At 45.6% G+C, this 15,155-nt stretch overlaps 1 protein-coding gene across 11 annotated transcripts in view; it reads left to right on the top strand.

Moving 5' to 3' along the window:
* Positions 1 to 13,997, top strand: part of LOC147016153 (LIM domain-binding protein 2-like) — a 252,825-nt gene extending 238,828 nt beyond the window's left edge. For 4 of the 11 annotated variants that reach the window (XM_085848910.1, XM_085848911.1, XM_085848901.1 and 1 more), the window contains 2 exons: positions 8,496 to 8,629; positions 10,275 to 13,997. In XM_085848910.1, coding sequence (XP_085705036.1) covers positions 8,496 to 8,629; positions 10,275 to 10,604 — 464 coding nt within the window. In that variant the 3' untranslated portion in view covers positions 10,605 to 13,997. Of the gene's footprint in view, positions 1 to 8,495; positions 8,630 to 9,471; positions 9,526 to 10,274 lie in introns of all 11 variants that reach the window. The other 7 variants (XM_085848904.1, XM_085848906.1, XM_085848905.1 and 4 more) reach the window with 5 other exon arrangements.
* Positions 13,998 to 15,155: the final 1,158 nt, after the last annotated feature.

Here is a 15,155-nt window from a genome sequence, read left to right on the forward strand (position 1 = left end):
CCTTTCCCCTCACCCCTTTCCCCTCACCCCCTTTCCCTCACACCCCTTTCCCCTCACCCTACCTTTCCCCTCACCCCCTTTCCCCTCACCTTTCCTTTCCCCTCACACCCCCTTTCCCCTCACCCCCTTTCCCTCACCCCTTTCCCCTCACCCCTTTCCCCTCACCCCCTTTCCCCTCACCCCCTTTCCCCACACCCCCTTTCCCCTCACCCTCCCTTTCCCCTCACCCCCCTTTCCCCTCTCCCCCTTTCCCCTCTCCCCCTTTCCCCTCTCCCCCTTTCCCTCTCCCCCTTTCCCTCTCCCCCTTTCCCTCTCCCCCTTTCCCCCTTTCCCTTCACCCTCTTACCCTTACATAACCCCATCTCACCCCTGTCATCATATCCATTTCTATGATAACAAATGTTCATGTGTGTGTGTGTGTGTATATATATATATATATATATATATATATATATATATATATATATATATATATATATATATATATATATATATATATATATATACACTACCGGTCAAAAGTTTTAGAACCCCCCCCCCCCATTTTTCCAGTTTTTACTGAAATTTAAGTAGTCTAAAGTTTCAATGTACTCTGAAATTAAAGCATAGAACAAATAAACAATTGCAGATAAAAAAGAAACCATGGAATCGTTTTGTTGAACAAAATTTAATCTAAATTTTTGACTCATCAAAGTCGCCACCGACTCGTGGCATTCTTTCTACAATGGAAATCACATATTGTTCGGAAAGTTCTTCCCAACACTGTTGCAGATGTTCCCACAAATGTGTTGCACTGGTAGGTTCCTTTGCTTTCACCCTTCTGTCCAGTTCATTCCAAATCAGCTCGATGGGGTTTAAGTCTGGAGACTGTGCTGGCCATTCCAAGATTTGAAGCCTACCGTCTTGTTCGTTTCTTAGTTCTGACACAGCCTGGAGGTATGTTTTGGGTCGTTATCTTGCTGTAGGATGAACCCCTGACCAACTCGGCATAGACCAGAGGGTATTGCATGGCGCTGCAAAATGCTATGGTAGCACTTTTGGTTCAGGGCGCCAGTCACTCTGTGCAAGTTGCCGACTCTGGATCCAGCAAAAGAGCCCCAGATCATTACTCTTCCTTCTCCATGTTTGACAGTTGGTGTCACACACTGAGGAACCATCCTTTCGTCTCCTCGACGGAGTACAAAAAGCCTGCATGATGAACCGAAGATTTAAAATTTCGATTCATCGGTCCATAAGACCTTCCAGTTTTCAGTAGTCCACTGGCGGTGCAACATGTCCCAGGCGAGCCTCTTTTTCTTATTTTGCCATCTTATCAATGGCTCTCTTACTGCCACTCGATCTGTCAAACCTGCAGCTCGAAGTCTTCTCTTCACAGTTGAAACCGAGACTTCCTTACTTTGACCAGTGTTAAGCTGTGCTTGAAGCTGCTGTCCTGTGAGCCGCCTATCACGCAAGCTGTTGACTCTCAGAAACTTGTCTTCTGATTGTGTTGTGGCTTTGGGTCTGCCAGTCCTCTTCCTGTCAGAGTTTCCTCCAGTTTCCAAGTGCCTTTTAATGGTGTTGGAAACTGTACTCACTGACACCTTGGCTTGCTTTGCAATTTCTCTAAAGGAAAGACCTCCACTTTTAAGAGTTATAATGGTCTGTCTGTCTTCCTTTGTTAATTGTCTTTTTCTCGCCATTATGATAGCAATATACTACTTCCTGCAGTGCAATGTTGTCCAAATAATGCTTCAGAGGGTGTAGCAACACAGTCTGTTCCAACACTGGTTTTATATAGACAGAGGGTTTGTAACTAATCAACAAAAGTTGGGACATCTGCAGGAATTGTTTGCATCAACTTTCAAGGCTTAATTTACTTCCATTGCTGCAGAACAGCTGCAGTTGCTTATCCATTACTTGTTCCCTGAAAAGGGCCTTTTTAACAACTTCAAAATTTACATTATTTTTCAGTTTTTGGGAACCTAAACATTTTTTTTTAACCTCTGGTAGTTTACCGCTTAGCTTTGTACCATTTCAGGTTATTCACTGGACTTGAACTGCTTAAATTTCAGTAAAAACTGGAAAAATTGGGGTGTTCTAAAACTTTTGACCGGTGGAGTATCTGTGAGAAAACGTCACTTTTCTTCGATGGTTTTGTTTATTTAATAAAGTTTGTTTCTAATTTGTTTTGATACAATGATTGGACAAAATAATGTGAAATCACTTCAGAAGAATGTTTCAATCTTTCAATGAGGAATGTTTGTTTTCTGCATTTTCACTGATTCATTCATCTTGAATGTGGTAATTTATTATTTGTGACATCATTAATAGTGTTTACTAACTTGATAGGGTACAATAATAATAGTAATTATTATACTAATGAGCCATGTCAAGTTGGGTTGTGGGTTGTGGGGGGGGGCGGGGGGCGGGTTGGGGAGGTGGGGGGGGCGTGTTAAGATAGTTACTAAATTAAGAGAATTGTCATTTTAATGGTATAACGAGACAAGAAGGGGGAGTGGCAGAGACAGGTGAGTGTGTAGGAATGCTTCGGAGGAATGAAGAAAGAAGGAAAGCAAGTTTGGAATTTGAGAGGAGAAAAGGGAATGTTTACAAGAAGAGTTTGTTGAAATGAACCATTTTATCGACGTAAAAGGTAACACAGGTAACACATTTAATGCCACCATAATGTAAATAATTTGTGATATTAATTTGGTGACTTGTTCATTTTCTCACCTGTACGTCTCGTGCCCTACTATAGCCGTTGCACTGTTTGAAGGTGCACATTTGATGACTCGTGACACATTCACCTGTGACTTGCAATGTGGCATTTCTCATCAAATGTACGTGCTGCTCACCTTTTAATTTTTACATGACCGGTCGGGGTTCTGTCACTGCCCGAGTTTGATCATTATGCATTTTAAATTTTTTTATTTGTGTGCTGTTTACAAAGTCGAGGCTCATGTAAGAGCGAGAATGCAGATAGGAATTGGACGTAACAGGACAATATTAACATGGTCGAATGGGAGAACACACTAACTGCAGCGTCGAGGGACTCTTGGAGGAAGAATGAGCACAAATAAGAGCGAGATGAAAGGGAGGTAGAGGAGGTAAATAAGCTGGGATACAAACTCAAACATTGCAGGAAGACGAAGGGAAAAACTGTGGATGAAACAGAAATGGGGAAAAGAGGGGGAAACACAATAACGTAGAATGGAAGCCTGGGGAGAGTTATTTATTTATTTGTATGCAGCCCGTATCTGCTTGGCTGCATCATTATCTGGGGGCATGGCTGTGCATGCGGGTACTCGTTTTGCCGACTTCGGAAGGATGACAGGCTCAGTCAACCCACCTGGTGTTAATTCAACGTAGACATAGAATTGAACTAGAGAGCCTTGGATCTAAAGCCAACACCAGACTTACAGGGAGGGTTAATGAGTGTAGAAAAGATCATGAGTATGGATGGTGCATGACCTGAGGTGTCAAATGCAATGATGGATTCCATGACTCTGCCCTGGGAGGGAAGAGTGAGAATGAACAGTGAGGAATTTGCTTCCACAGGTGAGACTAAAGAGCATGAAATGAGTGGAGGTGAGAAGTGAGGCTGGATTTTGGGAGTTTCACCAGAAGTGGGTTACTGACAGACCACATTCCCCCCACAGAAACCCGGGGAGGTTGGAGGACAAGGAAATTAGGGTGGATGGTGCAAGACCTGACTGGAAGTTGTATAACACAGAGACACCACTGACCTGTCTGCGATGCTCAGTTTATCCTTATGTCCCATCCCATATAATGTGTGATCTTTGTACATTGTCTGACAAGGAAGTAAACTTGAAAGACAAGTGTAACTTGAACAATTATTTTAAATTGTTATGATGATATTGAGGTTCTAATCGCCTCTGCCACCAAAGGTGAAGGAGGTGATGTTTTCACCCCTCTCTAACTGTTGGGTGGTTGCGAGACTACCCTTATTCTCAGGTTTTCCGTCTGTCTGTATGTATGTAATGGACAGCACTGGAGGCCAGAGGAGTCAACCGATTTTGATGAAACTTGACTGGGAGGTTCATACCAGGTTCTAGTTGTATGCTTTTGAGCACCGTTGCTATGGACGCCACTGTTTATTAGCAACGGGACTTTGAAATTTTTGAAAAAAATCCGAAAAATATTTATATATATATATATATATTTTTTTTTTTTTCGAAAATCAAAAATCGGCTTCCGCGCTTTTATGCGCACTATAATCAACCTCTTTGTCAAAAAATTTCAGCCCGATCCGTCAAAAACTGTATGACTAGTATGCAATTATATATCGACCACCCATGTCGCCTACCGGCTTGTTTTCATTGTGTCTGTCTGTCTGTCTGTCTGTCTGTCTGTGACTTTCTCCAGAGCATAGCTCCGTGACGTTTGATGCGATCTTGATGAAACTTGGACACAAGCTAGATATCATGGTCTAGTTGTGTCTTGTTGTATGAGGGGCGTCCCACACCCTTGTGGGCGGAGCCACGCCCACTTGAACTTTTTATTTATTTTTATTTTTTTTTCTCCATTTTTTTCTCGCAATTTAATTTCCCAGAAACTGTGCGTAATGTCCATAAGTACAACATATAAAAAAATCCGATTTGATTTGATCAATTTTGACAGAAGAGATAGGTTTTTACGGTAGGGCTTCCTTAAAAGCTTCCACTAACTCAGTTGTACCTATCGTGGCATTGTTCAATAATGCCCGCAAACCATCGTCGCCTCCTGGCTAGTATAGTAGATATCGTTTTTTGCCCTATCTCTCAATGGTGAAGAATCACTTTAAAGAATCAAACAATTATCCTATCCAGATCCGGATTTGGATCTTCAGCAAAATCGATGAAACTATGAATCGTAATTAACGCTCCACCGCACGTCTGCCTTCCTTCCTCTCACCTCACACTTTCTTTCCTTCCCCCACTCCTCCTCACTTCCCCTCCCTCCTCTTCCTTCCCCTCCACCTCTTCACTCTCCCTGCTTGAGTATTACCATCAGCAAAGCGATGGCTGGTATTTGCTCATAAAATATGTCATGATCCATGTGAGAATGGTGTTTCTCTTATATGAACGGGCGGGAGGAGGGGGGGGTGGGTGTACAGAGGGTTGGTGTGAGGGTTGTGGAGTGGGGGGGGGAGAGGGTGTCGGAAGTTGTGCATGCAACACGTTCTTCTGACTCATACCTTTATTTGGGTGGTGTGTACGCAACTGACAGCTCTGTATAAACAAATATGAATAACCCGGGTTCCATGCATGAGGCAAAAACATACCTTTTGCTTTTAATTCAAAACACCTCACTGCACTGGAAAATGTGGGGACAGGAACAATTTACTGAAAATGGTGGACTCTTGTAACATCCTCTCCCACCTGAAGGTGGCACTCACTCCATGATACACATTTCGCAGTGAATGATACACATTAACAGCTCGTGTATAATTTTTCCTGATAATTATGATGTCATTGTTCACTTGACGTGGTCAGAATTTTGGAAAAATGAAAACGTTTTTACCACTATATCTCTGAAACCGCTCGATGGAAGAAATTGAAACATAGCTCATCCGCATGGAGAATAAGGGTTGCTAACGATGATGTCATCAGTGCCTTCATTATGACATAATTAGACAAGTACGATTTATCCAATCATGATGAAAATTTTTGAGGGTGATGTACGCAACAATATGAAGGGGAAATTAAAATTCATGATGTCATAGGTCATATGGTTCGGCAGCCATATTGGATTGAACATAAAATCTTAAACGGTCTTCTCTGAAACGGCAGAACAGATCGAGGCGAAACTTCACACACATCTTCCCAAAGCCTTGTGGATGTCAGGATGTTAACCAATTATTTAAAGGTCACATGGTTTGGCAGCCATTTTGGATTGAAGGAAATATTTAAAAAAAATTATTTCTCTTAAACCGCTTAAGCTATTGAAGACAAACTTAATAAGTAAGTTCTATTGGTCAAGGGGAATGCATGTTTAAAATTTCATCGTGATCGGTTGCACGGTCTGGCAGCCAGCATCTTTTTATAATATGAAGAAGAAAAATAAACCTTCCAATTATATCTTCTCCAGCCTTGTGACGATATGTCTCTTAATTCTGTGATTCAGTGTCTTGTTTCCGCCCAAAGTACGCATTTCCTTTCTTCTCAGAAACTCCACACACAATTCCGATGAAACTTGACCACAACCTTCATCACCCGTGATGTACCAAAGTTTGTTCTCACAATTAAAAAAGAATTGGGGTCTAAGGGGGTCTACGGAGGGAGGGGGCTTTGCCCCCCAAAATAGGTATTTGCTTTCTTCTCCAAAAACCACACCGAGGAAACTTGACCACAACTATCTTCACTCATGAGGTGCCAGAGTTTGTTCACAGCGTTATAAAAATTGTGGTCGAGAGGGGGTCTATGGGTGGAAGGGGGGGAGGGGAGGGTGGGTTGCCCCTCAACATTTGTATTTGCTTTCTTCTCCAAAATAACACGCATAATTTCAATGAAACCTGACCGCAACTTTCATCACCCGCGATGTACCAAAGTTTGTTGACGCTATTTTAAAAAATGGAGATCTGAAGGGGTTTACGGGGGGATGAGAGGTTGCTCCCCAAAATAGGTATTTGCTTCAACATTGGTTCATTGGTACCTTTTGCTGATTCCATCTTACATTGACTTCCTCCACAGTATTATTATTCTACCAGATGAGCATCTCGGGGTATTGCCCCTATTTATTATCATTATTATCATCATTGTTACAATTTATTTGCTCACCTGGAACGTAGTTTGAGGAGCTTATGGGATGGTGCATCATCCGTCCACAAATACTTGCAACGTCTTCTCTGAAACGACACACACGATTTCGATGAAACTTTACCACAACCTTCATCACCCGTGATGTACCAAAGTTTGTTCAGGGCATTAAAAAATGTGGATCTGAATGGGATCAATGAGGGAGGGGGGTAGTTTACAAGGGGATTGCCCCCCCCTCCAAAAAGAGGTCTTTGCTTTCATCTCAGAAACTACTGGTCAACACAATTTCGATGAAACTTGACTATCATCTTCATCACCCATCACGTACCAAAGATTGTTCACGGCATTTTTAAAAATCGGAGTCGAAGGGGATTTACGGGGCAGCGGTTGCCCCCCACAATAGGTATTTGCTGTAACACTGGTTCATTGGTACATTTTACTGATTCCTTCCCATCTTGACTTCCTCCTCAGTATCATTATTCTAACAGGTGAGTGCCCAGGGGTATTGCCACTGTCTTTATTATGATGTGGTTCACACTGTGACAGAGGGGTAAGGGGGGAAGACTTGGACTTGAAGCTGACAAAGGAGCACAACTGCATTGGGTAGATTAGCAGAGATACGTCTTTAAAATAGGGGATGACATGAGACTGGTGTGACCTTTCTTTGAAGGATTGGAGTGTGCAGTGGGACTGGACAGCCATGGCTTGGCATTCTAGCAGGGGGGCAAAACATGTGAAGGAATGTAGTTGAGTTTTGCTTCATGCTCCTTGGTAGGTTCACAAGAAGGTGGATAGATGATGATTGTGTAAAACATCACATGGCAGATGCTTTGAGAACGTTGATAAAGTGGGATTTTTTTTTTGTAACTTCAGTATTCCCTTTGGCTGACTTGATCTTGACATACCTGTGATGCTATTTTGGTATTTCCATTGTTATATTTATTCATGTTTGGTGAGACATGATAGCGCACTTGCCTCTGAGCTGTCTCACCTGAGTTTGGCGATTGACCCTAACCGTCTCGTTGGAGCTTCTCGGTCACGGCCTCTGCATCACATCGTGCTGTCCCTCGGATGGAGTTCAGTTGGGTGTCCCATGAACATCAGCTGGTGGATGTTGAAGATCTCACGACGTGTTTCGCAAAAAGTAGGCAAGTTATTGCCAGCATTGTGAAATTCCAACTTCCTGCCACCTTCAGTCGAACGTCAGGCCTACGCAGCCAGTTCTTGAAAATATGGAGATGGTGATCGAGTTCTTCACTTCACGCTCGCATGAAAAAAGCATCGATGCACCAAGTTGGACTTCAGTGAGTTTTCCGTAATCGCTTCAGAGGCCACCACACCATGTCCTGCATCTGTGGCTCCCTTATTGGTTTGGAAAAGCATTTGAAATATCTTTTCATGAACCAACAAACACTATAAGTTTCTCCCTGCACCATAAATTGACGGGGAAGTCACTATGTTTTAGGATGCCTGTTTTGTGGTGCATATTTTGTTTAAAGGTGCAAAGTGAACATTTTGCTGAGGATGCAGTAATTGTAAAACCTTAAAGTTTCGAGTTTAGTCACTTTTAATTGCTTGTCGTTTTGAGATGTGAGCATTGCGAGAGCGTGTTGTGAATACAAACACCAGATTGTTCAAAGTTCTTCGCTTTGTCAGCAATTCACGCTGGGAATTTGCACACGGCACGGCAGCACACTCGAGTGTTTGGATCCTGTCGGTATTCCAGCCAGCAATGCGTGTCGTGTGCCCGTACAGCCGAACCGACCCGACAGCAAACGAGCAAGAGACGGAAACGGAAACCATCGTCGGGGAGTACCGCAACCGCAAACAACACGGGCAGCAAGAAGAAGAGCCCGAGCAGCAACTTCAGCCTGGGAAGTCAGGTACCTGTAAGCAACGCCTTTTTTCTTCTTCCGCACCTTTCGCTGCCACCATTTCGTGGTCAGTTTTGTGTTTCCAGCTCTTATCTTCTCTAATAACCCTACTCCACCCTCCCTAAGATTATAGCCAGCCCTCCTGTTATAACCACCCCGGCATATCCATACCTTGCCATTAATTGCTCATTGCCGAGCCAATTGTTTAATTCTTCCTCCTTTAATCAATATTTTTTTCCAATTGGCAACACCCTCTTTCTTACGCCCCCCCCTTTGATTTTCTCTTCTTTATGCCAAACAAAATTCACCCCTTCCCATTTGCCTTCTCCTCCAACCTTCCTTCCTTCTTTCTTTCTTCCATTTGCTGTCTCTTGTTAAAACACCAACGGGTTTGCATATGTGAGCGCGTGCAAACGTCTGTTTTAGCCTCAGGTGCATAAGGCCACAGATTTGCAGACATAGGCGGTTGAGAGTGCTTATGGCGGTAATTGCGCGTGCACTGCGCTCTGATGCACAGATAGTATGGAGCTGTGCAAATCACCCAGGTGGGGGGGGGGGAGGGGAAATCTGGCCTAGGCCTAAACTTCTGGAGCTCAGAGGCACATTGGAGCTAGTCGGTGGATTGGTGGATCGGTAGATCGCTAACTGGCTAACTCGCTGTATGTGTTTGGCGCCCCCTGGTGTGATTTGCAGTTGAGTGACGGCTGTGTGGCCATTAAAAGCACAATGGCTGTAGGATATGTGCTTGCTTGCCACCCTGGCAGAGAAGGCCCTGAAATTTTGATGTGGCCGAACTTTAAAAGTAAACATGTAATCAGCTTTGTTTATTTTATTAGTGTATTTTTCTCTTTTTTCAGGCTGAAACTGACGCTAACATGTTCAGCTGAAGCTTTCCTAATCCACAATCCGAGGTAGTCCAAAATTCGTGCCATTGTACTTTACTGGCCAGATTTACAAAGGTCTCTCTGTGCATGGGTAAACAAAGTTCAGTGGTTTTAAGAAAATTCGACAATACAACCTCTCGCCCCCACCCACCCTCCCCCCTCCACTCCCCTGCCTGCTTCTCTCCCCCTCTCCCCCCCCCCCCCGCACCAACCTCATCCTTTCGCTGCTTCTTTTAACTCTGAGACTAGTTAAAATAAATCCTGAGCCAAGTTGCTTTCCTGGTTTTGATGAGTCATGAAGCTTGATAAAGAGAAGAGACAATTGTTTCATTTTTCACACACTATGCACAGCCTTTGTAAACTACGGTGCGCTCGCCTTGGCAAGATCTGTGGTCACTCTGTCCACTGTAAAGTGGAAATGTCTGAAAATGTCCTTGAAAATTTTTGATAAATATGTTAACTTTCTCTTTGCTTTGCACTTGCCAATGGCGACTGTTCCGAATGCCTGCTGTCCATGTGCTTTATTTCCTCATGAGTGTTCTGTTGCATCACAATTTACATCATTGATGTAGTAAATTTTAAAATGAGTGTTATTCTGTCAATACAGCTGATTTGCAACCTCTCAAAATATACCTGTAGTCAGCAAATCACGGCTGCATGCCTCTTTAGCTTGATAATTGAGGGGAAATACTACATAGATGAATTGTGGGTGAGGTGCATATTTAAGTGTGGTGTGATGTCGCTAAAAGGGGAAAAAAGGTTAAACTTGCATGCAGGGTGGCACGGGCTGCCTGCAACCAGACAGCAGGGTGAGGCCCGGCACGGGCTGTGTGCACCCGGTCCCACAGGATGTGATGGTCGTGGGGGAGCCAACGCTGATGGGTGGGGAGTTTGGGGACGAGGACGAGCGGCTGATCACCCGCCTCGAGAACACTCAGTACGACGCAGGGGCCGCGGCGGCCGCCGCGGGGGCCGCCAACGGTCTCGCAACTGACGACGAGGACTTTGCCGGGTCACCGGCATTGGGTGGAGGCAGCCCCTGGGCGGGCAAGCCACCTGGGGCTGAAGCCAAGGCCGAGGGCCATGTCCAACAGGTGACTCAATGATTAGTCACCACTGCAACTTTTTGGTCCTCTCCACTCCTCCTGCCATCCCTCTTGTACCTCTTCTCGCCCTGCTTTTCTTTCTCCTTCCACATAAGGAGGGAGTGCCGAGCATTGCAACTGTGGACTCGAAGTGGGCTTTGACCCCTTGTCTCTTGACATTTGTCCAAACCCTCGACCTCATTCCCTCAGTATCTTTATTCTAAATCTTCCCTGATTTACCTCATCCCTTCCCACCCTATGTCTCTTTCGGTCCCTCTGTGTTGTCTGTTCCTTCGTGATACTTCTCCCTTGAAAGCGGCTTGGCACTCTGTGCCTCCATGACCTGCTGGAGTCAGAGACTGTGTACAGCTCTCCACGGCGTTGTGGCCTCAAGCCGCCTTGCCAAGTGACCTCCTTGGACAGAAGCCAGACAAACGTTAACGGGTCTTGCGTTTTAATTTTATTTTTTAAAATCCACCAGACTTTACTCCTATTCATTGCTTATGTGTCTCTCTCGATTGATCTCTCCCCTCTCACTTCTCCTGTCTCTTGCTCTCTCCTCTCTCTGTCTGTCCCTACCTTCATTCTTTCTGTCTGCTTCCCACATCCCCCATTCTCTCTGTCTGTCCCCAACCCCTCATTCTCTCTGTCTGTCCCCAACCCCTCATTCTCTCTGTCTGTCCCCAACCCCTCATTCTCTCTGTCTGTCCCCAACCCCTCATTCTCTCTGTCTGTCCCCAACCCCTCATTCTCTCTGTCTGTCCCCAACCCCTCATTCTCTCTGTCTTCCCCCAACTCCTCATTCTCTCTGTCTGCCCCCAACCCCTCATTCTATTTGTCTGCCCCCAACCCCTCATTCTATTTGTCTGCCCCCAACCCCTCATTCTATTTGTCTGCCCCCAACCCCTCATTCTATTTGTCTGCCCCAACCCCTCCTTCTATTTGTTTGCCCCCCACTCCTCATTCTATTTGTCTGCCCCCAACCCCTCATTCTATTTGTCTGCCCCCAACCCCTCATTCTATTTGTCTGCCCCCAACCCCTCATTCTGTTTGTCTGCCCCATCATTCTCTCTGTCTGCTCCTCATTCTCTCTGTCTGCCCTCATTCTGTCTGCCCTCATTCTCTCTGTCTGACCCCATCCCTCATTCTCTCTGTCTGACCCCATCCCTCATTCTCTCTGTCTGACCCCATCCCTCATTCTCTCTGTCTGACCCCATCCCTCATTCTCTCTGTCTGACCCCATCCCTCATTCTCTCTGTCTGACCCCATCCCTCATTCTCTCTGTCTCACCCCATCCCTCATTATCTGTCTGCCCCATCATTGTCTTTGTCTGCCCCATCATTGTCTTTGTCTGCCCCATCATTGTCTTTGTCTGCCCCCACATTCTCTCTGTCTGCCCCCACATTCTCTCTGTCTGCCCCCATCATTCTCTCTGTCTGCCCCCGTCATTCTCTCTCTGTCTGCCCCCGTCATTCTCTCTCTGTCTGCCCCCGTCATTCTCTCTCTGTCTGCCCCCGTCATTCTCTCTCTGTCTGCCCCCGTCATTCTCTCTGTCTGCCCCCGTCATTCTCTCTCTGTCTGCCCCCGTCATTCTCTCTCTGTCTGCCCCCGTCATTCTCTCTCTGTCTGCCCCCGTCATTCTCTCTCTGTCTGCCCCCGTCATTCTCTCTCTGTCTGCCCCCGTCATTCTCTCTCTGTCTGCCCCCGTGATTCTCTCTCTGTCTCCCCCCGTCACTCTCTCTGTCTCCCCCCGTCATTCTCTCTGTCTGCCCCCGCCATTCTCTCTGTCTGCCCCCGTCATTCTCTCTGTCTGCCCCCGTCATTCTCTCTGTCTGCCCCCGTCATTCTCTCTGTCTGCCCCCGTCATTCGCTCTGTCTGCCCGCGTCATTCTCTCTGTCTGCCCCCGTCATTCTCTCTGTCTGCCCCCGTCATTCTCTCTGTCTGCCCCCGTCATTCTCTCTGTCTGCCCCCGTCATTCTCTCTGTCTGTCCCCGTCATTCTCTCTGTCTGTCCCCGTCATTCTCTCTGTCTGCCCCCGTCATTCTCTCTGTCTGCCCCCGTCATTCTCTCTGTCTTCTCCTCATTCTCTCTGCCTGACCCAACCCCTTATTCTTTCTGTCCCCTCATTCTCTCTTTCTGATCCTCATTCTCTCTGTTCTCTCATTCTCTCTATCTGTCCCACCCTTCATTATTTCTGTCTGTCTCTCCTTCCTTTCTCCAACCTTCCCCAATTCTCTGTCCCCCCCCTCCTCCCTTTCTCTACCACTCCATTCGCCATGTGCTCCCTTAATTCTCCTCTCTTCTCCCCCTCTCTTTGTCTGTCTCTCTGTACTCTTTGTCACTCTTACATCAATGTAATTTTCTTTTTTTGACACTCCTCCATTTAGGAGAGCCACTGCTAATGTATGTGGCTAACCTTAGCCCTGTCCCCCAACCCCCCCCTCAACCACCTCCACCTCCACCACTTCCCCTTTAAGTTTAGCGGCAAAAACCTGCATTGCCGATGTACAGCAAATGGGAACTGTGATTGCGGGTCCTAAATATTTGATACTTTGTCCGCAGCCGATGGATGTGTGATTTCAAGATGGCGTGCATGTAATGAGCGAATCAAACCGTTTGTGGTTCCGAATTGTACATGCCTCATCCACGGACGTTTCTTTCCTGCTAAAATGGTCTCACGGACAGCCTTTTGGAGCAGCTGTTTGTAATTTTCAACTGTGGTTAACATGTGGGGTTTAATTTTTCTCTTTCATTTTATTTTATTATTTTGCTTATTAGTTAAGAATAAGTTTTGAGCAAGGTTCAGTTGTGTACAGAAATTTGCAGGGCATCCACCGTCCCTGTGATGTTGATAAAGGTGAAAGGTCAGCCGAACAATCATGTGATTGTTCCACCATTTCACGGTGTTTTCGGGTTTTTTATTTTTTAAATCTCCAGCTCGCCATGAAATTAAATCCCAAACAGCCGAATAAGAGCCGTAAGCGGAAGAGCAAATCCTCGTGTGATGCTCGGCCACGGAGTTGAAAGGCCTGCGCACGGCGTCCCGTCGTCTGACTTGTTTTCTTGTACTGTATGATGCTGTTAGTCGTTTTAAAACCCTGCTGCTTGTCCTCCAATATTTAAAGTACCACGCATCGATGTGACCCCTGGCCCAGAGCAATTCATTTTATCAAGTGCAGCTTTACAGCGCTAAAGAACACCACAATTATTTTCTATAAACTCTTGAACTACACGCTGAGATCCTAAGACTTTCTTAATTACCCTTATTTTTGCATAGAATCCGCAATCCGGGAAAGGCCTCTGTTTAGTTCTGGTTTAACAGTACCCCGTTTTGTGAGCCGTCTCGATGACGGTGAGTAGCTTTTTACGTTTGTGTATCAGTGTTTGCTCTGAAATAAATATTCATAATTGTTTACCTTGTACCTGTTCAGATTTCTACTTTTCACTCGACCGATACCTGTGGCTGCAGGCCCTGGAACCCTCGGCAATGGAGTCTTCGCAGGAACGGCCCCTAGTTTGGATTATCCGACCTCGTTCAGGACGTTTTGTTTTTCTAACAGGTGTTAAAGCTCATGGAAGAGCATAACCACGGAGGATAAAGGGTCCACACACAGAAAGTAGGGTGAAGGGGTCACAGGTGCACAAGAACGTGTGCATGCACTACAACGTGAGGACATGAGTTGTAGGCGAAGGGAGAATAGGGTCTTGGCGGATGTGGTAAACCTCAGAGGTAGAAATGGGAGAGACCATGGGGCACTGGTAGATAGAAGAATTGAATGACTGGAAGGAAGAACATGAGTGCACACTCAGGAATATGGTTCCACGAATGAGAGAAGAGGGGTTGAAAGAATGCAGGTGATCATTAAGCTAAGCCAAGAGTTGAGGTGGATAACAAGGTAAGCGAGTGGTTCTTGGAGGGATCCCATGACAGCTTGCCTGGGATAGGGGTGAGTAACGGTCTTGCACATGGTCGTCAGGACTTGCCTGCAATATAAGTGCATTTTCCAGTGTTGGGTTATTGATTTGCTCCAAGGACAGACAAGATTGGTCTCAGAACACTACATTGAGGTGCAGCATATACAAGAGGTAGAGGATGGGAGAGAATGCCGTCTAAATGCACCTGCTGCTTGCGAGCACACAGGAAATCTGACGTCCAGTCCAAGAAGAGACCTATTATTAGCCGATCATCTTGGAAAGCATGGAAGGGGGCCAAATTGAATGCACTCAAGATGTCCATAACAGGTGGCCTTACCCTTTTTTTGACCTTGTTGGCCTTGTAGAGAGCAGCATTTCCAGGATGGAAGCCAAACTGATGATCAGATTTCAGAAAGCTAGAGAAGAGAAGCATTCTGAGTTGTGGTGCTCTGATTGATTGAGCCATTCCATTATTTTGTTGACTATAAGGAGAAGACTAACTGGCCTGTAATTGAAGGGTCAGTTATGGCACTCTTGTTATGAATCAGAGCAACATTGGCAACGTTCCACGATGCAGGCAGACTTCCTTCAGAGAAAGGTAGTCAGAAGATAAACAAGTCTTGAGGATTAAAGCAGTGATTCCATTGGGCCGAGTA

The sequence above is a fragment of the Eptatretus burgeri genome, chromosome 12, assembly GCF_056783735.1.
Source record: "Eptatretus burgeri isolate ZD-2024b chromosome 12, Ebu_testis_v1, whole genome shotgun sequence".
NCBI classification, from domain to species: domain Eukaryota; kingdom Metazoa; phylum Chordata; class Myxini; order Myxiniformes; family Myxinidae; genus Eptatretus; species Eptatretus burgeri.